General features: G+C 40.9%; 1 protein-coding gene across 1 annotated transcript; it reads left to right on the top strand.

Moving 5' to 3' along the window:
• The first annotated feature begins 5,927 nt into the window (after positions 1–5,927).
• Positions 5,928–7,928, top strand: LOC107627728 (uncharacterized). The gene is made up of 2 exons (XM_016330550.1): positions 5,928–7,122; positions 7,504–7,928. The coding sequence occupies exons 1-2, from the start codon at positions 5,928–5,930 to the stop codon at positions 7,926–7,928; spliced, it is 1,620 nt and encodes a 539-aa protein (XP_016186036.1).
• The last annotated feature ends 290 nt before the right edge of the window (positions 7,929–8,218 follow it).

Genomic DNA, 8,218 nt, shown 5'->3' with positions numbered 1-8,218 from the left:
AACCGTGGTAAGTTCCAACGGTTTATGAAAGAAGCATCATAAACATAAACCGTGGTAACCTTCCACGGATTATGAAGTAAACATTGGGAGGCGTAAACCATGATAACCTCCCACAGTTTATGAAGAGATCAGTTTGGGCATAAACCGTGGTAACCTCCTATGATTTTTGAGTACCTATATATATACATAACCCTAATCGGCTGCAACATATGGAAGACAAAAGCATTTCTGACGCTCATTAAATTTTAAAAATATAGGATTCATGTACTCCTCATCATACTTGCAATATTAATATGATTAAATATAATTTTTAAAAAATAGTATAAACATAAAACTTGAGCTTATATATTCTTTATTCATAATTGAAAATTCACATTTGTCATTTTTCATCTTTGTTTTAAATTTTCTCTAATAATAATAATAATAATAATAATAATAATAGACAAACAAATCAATATAATAAACGTGCTAATAGCTCCCCTCTCTTAATGGTAATAGTTTGATTCTTCAAATACCAGTATTACATAATGACATTAATTAACACAAAATCACTTCTTGATCACATTGTCCTCTTATTTACTTTTATTTGATATTCCTAAAGATAACGCCAACAAACATGTAGTCTTATATTGTTTTAAGTGAAGATAGTATAACTAAGGAAGATATATAACATGCACAAAATTTTGACACATATCGAACATCCAATGCAAAAATATTGATACGACCAAGATAGTATAACTAACCTCTTGGTCGATATGTATATATATATATAGGTTAACATGTACCCCTAAAACTCGGCAACCATCTCATCATCATAACCGACCAAATAATTTGAAAACAATAATGACGCAGACTCCAACCGCAACTTGATCACGATTACGCATAAGTCAAATGTCAACTTCAGTCCATTACCAACAATGGCATTCACCACCTAACCAGACATATCGGAACAAACAGAGGGAAGTTAACACTCCACTCGTCTATAAAACAAACCAAGTAACTCATAAGAGGGCAGGTCACACCTACACTCTCATTTATTTTACTTATATTAATTCTTTAAATACTCTCTTTTGACTTGAGTGTCGGAGTGCTTTTTGCAGGTGCTCCTGCCGCCGTGTTTCGCAGTGCCGAGGTTTACTTAAGGCTTCATCTCCAAGACGACGTATAGCTCATCTCAGAGCCGAGCAGTCGCAAGAAGAGTCGTATACCTCGGCGGAGCCAGAACGGAACATTTGGCGTCCACCGTGGGGCCCGAAGAAACTCATCTAATCCCACTATTTTCTTCATCTAGCTTTTGTTTCTTTTCTTTTCCAGGATCTCCGATCCTCAGCTATGGCTGAGAATGGGGCTCACCAACCCACGCAAGCAGAGCTCTTAGCTCAAATCGCCAAACTTCAGGCGGATGTCCGGAGGATAGCCGAACTGTCTATCCGCAACAATGCCGAAAAGCATAAGGAAGGAAACTTCAAAGGCTCAGCCCAAGGCAACACTAATCCACTATGTCTCAATCCCCCGAAAGAAAAGTTGACCTTGGACAACCCATTCTCCGAGGAGATTACTAACTTTCAGATGCCCAAGAATTTCGTGCTACCTACTTCTCTAGAGCCATATAAGGGGATTGGTGACCCCGGGCTCATGTTAAAAAATTTCAGTCTATGATGTTTTTTAACGGCGCTAACAATTAACCTATACTATGCCGAGCTTTTCCTACTTATCTTGACGGTGCTGCGTTACTTTGGTTTTCTAAACTGTCTGCAGGATCAATCTCATTGTTTGAAGAGTTAGCGAGGTTTTTCATTGACTACTTCGCAGCTTCAAGGATATATGTGCACGGATTCGACTACCTTGGTACCATCCGACAAGGGCAGCACAAAAGCTTTAAGGAATATATGACCAGATTTGCTGAAGCGACAATCGAAATACCATATCTAGACCCAACAGTCCATTTGCACGCCCTTAAGGCCAGCCTCCGACCCGGAAAATTCCGAGAAACAATCGCGGTGACCAAACTAAAGACACTGGAGGAGTTGCGAGAAAGAGCAGCTGGGCAAATGGAGATCGAAGAGTTCCGCGAGGATGAAAGGACAGAAAGAAAACAACCTAGGAAAGAGGAAGACAAATCTCTAAGATCGCCAAACAGTAGGGAAACAAGGAAGCCATTCAAGCTCACCCCAAAATTTGACAATTACACCAGATTTAACACAAAGAGAGAAAAAATAATCAAAGAAATTCTCAACGCCAAAATTATAAAACCTCCAGCCCGAGTAGGAAGTTACCACGATCAACGGTTTGTGGACAAGAGCAAACATTGTGCTTCCCATCAGAAGTATGGGCACACGATGGATGAATGTGTGATTGCCAAAGGCTTACTAGAGAGATTAGCCCGGCAAGGTCTCCTAGACAAGTATGTTGAAGGAAGACGAAACAAGGAGGGTACTTGAAAACAGGAAGAACGCCGACAAGCTTCGGAGGAAAGAAATGATAATAGGTGGTCCAACCCCAATCCACCAAAAAGGATCATAAATTGCATATCTGGAGGATTTGTCGGGGGAGGTGAAACAAGCTCGACGCGCAAACGAAGCTACCGCGCAATGCTAGCAATCGAAGGAACTGTAACACAAAATAACAAAGATGCAACCGACCTCAGAATCACCTTCAGCCAGGCAGACATATCCTCGGCCATCCCGAACTTAGACGATCCCGTGGTGATCTCCATTCAAACAGGCGAACTATTGGTAAGAAAGGTCCTTTTGGACCCAGGTAGTAGTGCATACGTTCTCTTCTATTCTACTTTCCAAAAAATGAAATTATCTGAAAAAGCAGTGCAACCCTCATCCGGAGAACTAGTAGGATTCTCAAGAGAGAGGGTCCCAATTAAAGGTTATATATGGCTAAAAACAACATTGGGGGACACCTCATTAACATGAACCATAGATATACAATATCTTATAGTTGATTGTCCCAGTCCTTACAATATTATTCTCAGAAGGCCTACCCTGAACATGTTCAGAGTAGTAGTGTCCACCTTTCATTTATGTGTTAAGTTTCAGGCACATGACGGCAGGATAGCAACACTCCATTCAGATCGCCAATAAGCTCAACAATGCTACAATGCAAGCCTAAAAAGATCGAACATGAGGCAAAAATATCAACAAGAGGTCAAGGCAATTCACAGCACGAATGAAGTACTGTCCCTAGCAGAACTCGACCCTAGGGAACACTCAAGAAAGACCCCAACCAGCAGATGAGCTCCAGAAAGTCCCCCTGACGTCAAAACCGGAACAATTCACCTACATCGGCCGAGCACTCCAAGGACAGGAGCAATTGAGGCTTGTAAAGGTACTACAAGATAATGCTGACCTATTTGTCTGGACCCCTGCAGATATGCCAGGTATAGATCCAAACGTCATTTGCCACAAGCTCACTATCGACAGGACGATCCGAGCCATAGCTCAAAAGAAAAGGAACCTCGGATCGGAGAAAGAAAAGGCGGCTCTAGAAGAAACTAAGAAGTTACTTAGTGCCGACTTCATCAAAGAAATTCGCTTCACCACATGGCTCTCAAATGTGGTAATGGTAAGAAAAAATTCAGGTAAATAACGCATGTGCGTCGACTTTACAAACCTCAACAAGGCATGCCTAAAAGATGCCTACCCCTACCATGTATTGACAAACTCGTAGATAATGAATCAGGTTTCAAAAGCTTAAGCTTCATGGATGCATATTCTGGTTACAACCAGATCCTTATGCATCCAGAAGACCAGAGCAAGACATCCTTTATAACTGAACATGGAAATTTTTGTTACAGAGTAATGCCATTTGGTCTAAAGAATGCAGGTGCAACATACTAACGAATAATGGACAAGGTATTCCACCAACAGATAGGTCGGAACATGGAAATCTATGTGGACGATATGGTCGCCAAGACCACACCAAAAAGATCCCACTATGAAGACCTCAAGGAAATATTCAGTCAGATCCGAGCATACAACATGAGACTCAATCCAGAAAAATGTGCCTTTGGGGTACAAGGAGGCAAGTTCCTCGAGTTTATGCTGACTTCACGGGGAATCGAAGCAAACCCCAAAAAATGTGACGCAATACTTAACATGGCGAGTCCGAAAACAATAAAGGAGGTACATCAACTGGCAGGAAGAGTAGCTGCCCTGTCACGATTTTTGCCAGCAGTGTTGAGCCGATCATACCACTTTTTCCAGACGATATCAAAGAATAAAAGATTCGAGTGGACAAAGGAATGCGAGACGGCATTCGCCGAACTCAAAATCATCCTATCATCGCCACCAGTGTTGCAAAGCCCAGAAGTCGGTAAACCTCTATACTTATATTTATCTGTTTCCAATTATTCCATAAGCTCGGTGATGCGTGGCAGAAGTTAGACCAATTAAGAGATTATAATATAATAGAACAGCGTTGCGAGTATAGCTCTTAACCAGCAAAAATCCGCCTCGCCAATTTAGAAAGGTTGTCACAAAAAAGTTTAGAATAAAAATACTGGGAGTATGAGTCCCAGGTCGTCTCCCAACGAGTTGCTAGAAAGGGTGCTAAGTTATTAATCAGGAGTTTTCCGAGAATTTTGAGAGTTGAATGACAGAAAATAAATAATTGTAAATTAAAAGAGAAATATATATATTCTAATTAAAAAGCCTTGATTGGGGGAATGATTAATTGGAAGTTCTATCCTTGTTGGAATTTTCTCAAGTGTAGTATAAAAAGGTTGTTATTTTCACTTAGTTAACCCTTACTAAATAAAGAAAAGTCAAGTGATTGAGCTAACTCTTATTCGCAAATCCTAGTCCTCTCCCTTGGGAAGGTCTAGCGTTAGTAAATACAGAATTAGCCAACAACTTCCAATTTAACTAACCACTTGAGCATTCCAACTCAAGTGTCTCCTCTTAATCAACCCCCATGTCAAGTAGGGAATCTACTCTATTGACATGGATACCATCTTTGTTATTGGGAGTTGGGAATAGAAAAGAGACATGATAATTTAAATAAAATAGATATTCAAATTAATTAAAAGTAAAAGTAATCATTTGCATTAACAATCCATGAAAATAATCCAATTACCACTCTAAACAAGAATTAAGAGTATGGAATAAATAAATAAAAGAGTGAGAAAACAAACTAGAATAGTATCTTCAACAGAGGTGATGACTCTTCAATATCCAAAAGCAAAAGCATAAAACTAATAAACTATGAATGTAAAGAAAAACTAGAGGAGGAGTAATTCTCTCTCTAGATTCAGATCTAAAAACCTAAAACTATCCTAATGAGAATATGTGAATGTCTTTTGAGTCTCTGCATGTTCCCTGGCTTTATTCTGTGTTTCTGGGCCGAAAACTAGGTCAAAATTTGGCCCGAAATCGCCCCCAGCATTTTCTGTTAATTCTGCAGATCGCGCAGATCACACGTACGCGTCAGTCACGCGTGCGCGTCATTTGGCGAATTTCCTTGTCACGCGTACGCGTCGTCCACGTGTGCACGTCTCTTGTGCAGACTCCAATCCACGCGTACGCGTCAGGCACGCGCACGCGTCGCTGTAAATTTCTCCATTCCGCGCGCTCGCATGAGCCATGCGTGCGCGTCGGTGCTCGCTGGTCATCTCCTTAGTTTCTTGTGTTCCTTATATTTTTGCAAGCTTCCTCTCCATTTTCTAAGCCATTCCTTCCCTATAAAGTCTGAAACACTTAACACACGGATCACGGCATCGAATGGTATAAAGCAGAATTAAAGTATACTAATTAAAGATCTCTAGGAAGCAAGTTTTCAATCATAAAACAATACTAGGAAGGGATTATAAAATCATGCAAATAACACAAGATAAACCATAAAATAGTGGTTTATCACTCGGTTCCGTCACTGAGACAGGAAAAACAAAAAAGCCAGTATACTTCGTCAGCAGAGTCATGCAACCAACAGAACGAAGATACCCACAAATTGAACAGCTGGCCTTAACACTGGTGACAACAGCGAGAAGACTCAGACACTACTTCCAGAGCCACACAATAATTGTAAGGACGAACCAACTGTTAAGGCAAATATTGACAAAACCAGAACTGGCAGGACGATTGACCAAATGGTATGTCGAACTTTCTGAGTTCGATATCCAATTTCAATCAAGGTCGGCTTTGAAGTCACAAATCCTAGCAGACTTCGTTTTCGAGCTCACACCTGATGACTACCACTACAACCAGACCTGGGAATTACACATAGATGGAGCATCAAACCGAGAAAGAAGCGGAGCCGGGATAGTACTAAAGGAGGGAGACACAGTAATGGCCGAGCAATCCCTACAATTTCATTTCTCGGCAAGCAACAATCAGGCCGAATATGAGGCGCTCATAGCAGGACTTAAGCTCGCCCTCAACCTCCAAGTACAGAGCCTAACAGTACATTGTGATTCCCTATTGGTGGTTCAACAAATCAAAGGAGAATTCCAAGTAAAAGATCTTTTGTTAGAACGGTATTGGCTCATAGCAAAGGATCTCATTTCAAAATTTGATAAATTCATCATATTACATATGCATAGAGAAAAGAACATCAGAGCAGACATATTATCTAAACTTGCCACTACTAGGGCAAGTACACAAACATCGACATTATCACAACTTACACTAGAGAAACCTAGCATCAAATTATTATCCATAACGAACATTAACCATCTCCACGACTGGAGAACACCTTTTCTCGAATACATTAATGCAAGGGTCATACCCAGAAATGAGCCTAACCCTCAACACTTCAGACGAAAAGCAAGTCTCTATACAAACATAGCAGGAGAATTGTACAGGCGTGGCTTTTCACACCCATTATTGAAATGCCTCGACAAAAATGAAGCGAATGAAGTAATGAACGAGGTCCACGAAGGCGTATGTGGAAACCACATAGGAGGACAAGCTCTGGCAGCAAAGATTATCCGAACAAGATATTGCTGGCCGACCATGAAGGGGGACTGCATAACAAAGGTCAAAAACTGCAACAATTGCCAAAAGCATGCCGCCATATCCATGAAGCCCGCCAAGGTAATGCACAGCATGGAGGTAAGCTGGCCCTTCCATAGATGGGGGCTCGATATCCTCGTCCCATTCCCAACAGCACCGGGTCAGGTAAAATTTCTCCTAGTCTCCATAGATTATTTTTCGAAATGGATAGAAGCACAACCGCTAGCAAGAATAACTGCCGAAAAGGTACGATCTTTTATATGGAAAAACATCATATGCCGATTCGGAATACCAAAAGAAATAATATCAGATAATGGTAGACAATTTACAGATAACAAACTAGCATCATTTTTGAAAAATTTTAACATACAGCATCATTTTAGCTCGGTCGAACACCCACAAACCAATGGGCAGGCCGAAGCTGCTAACCGAGTTATATTGCAGGCGATGAGAAAAAAGCTCAATGATGCGAAAGGAGAATGGGCATAATTGATTCCAGAAATACTGTGGAGCTATAACACAACAATACAATCTACCACAGGCGAGACACCGTTCAAGCTGGTCTACGGATTAGAAGCACTAATTCCGATCGAAGTCGGCGTCCCTACATTTAGAACCGAGCTATACGATCAACAACACAATATCAACATAAGGAACGCCGAGCTTAATCTCGCCGAGGAAGACATGGACATAGCCGCCATCAAACAAAGAGCAATGAAACAACTAATTGAGAGAAGGCACAACAAAAAAGTGGTGCCAAGAACATTCAACGAGGGCGACCTAGTCCTCAGAAGAACAGAGGAAGCAAGGCGACCTCCATCACATGGTAAACTCGCCGCGAATTGGGAAGGACCATTCCGGATTTCAAAAGTGCTCGGAATGGGAGCTTACCAACTACAAACACTGCAAGGCGAGCCTATATCAGGAAACTGGAATGTATCTTCATTAAAGCTGTATAGATCATAACTTGTGCGAAATACGCGGATGAAGGTACTCTTTTTCCCCCTTAGAGATTTTTTCCCAATTAACGGGTTTTACCTAAGGAGAGTTTTAATGAGGTCGGACGCCCTACTTGCCAAATTATCAAATACAAACAATAAATTACGAAACGCCGATCTATTTCTACTTTACCTATGATACTTGCAAAAACGAAGAACATTAAACCAAACAAGTCAAACTTGTACATATCATCAAAATATTTAAAGTCAAACTGACCACAAATCGGTCAGCACAAACCAAATACTACCACAGTTCAC

Source organism: Arachis ipaensis, chromosome B2, assembly GCF_059453495.1.
Source record: "Arachis ipaensis isolate K30076 ecotype BB chromosome B2, ASM5945349v1, whole genome shotgun sequence".
NCBI lineage: Eukaryota > Viridiplantae > Streptophyta > Magnoliopsida > Fabales > Fabaceae > Arachis > Arachis ipaensis.
This window is presented reverse-complemented; position numbering and strand designations above follow the sequence as displayed.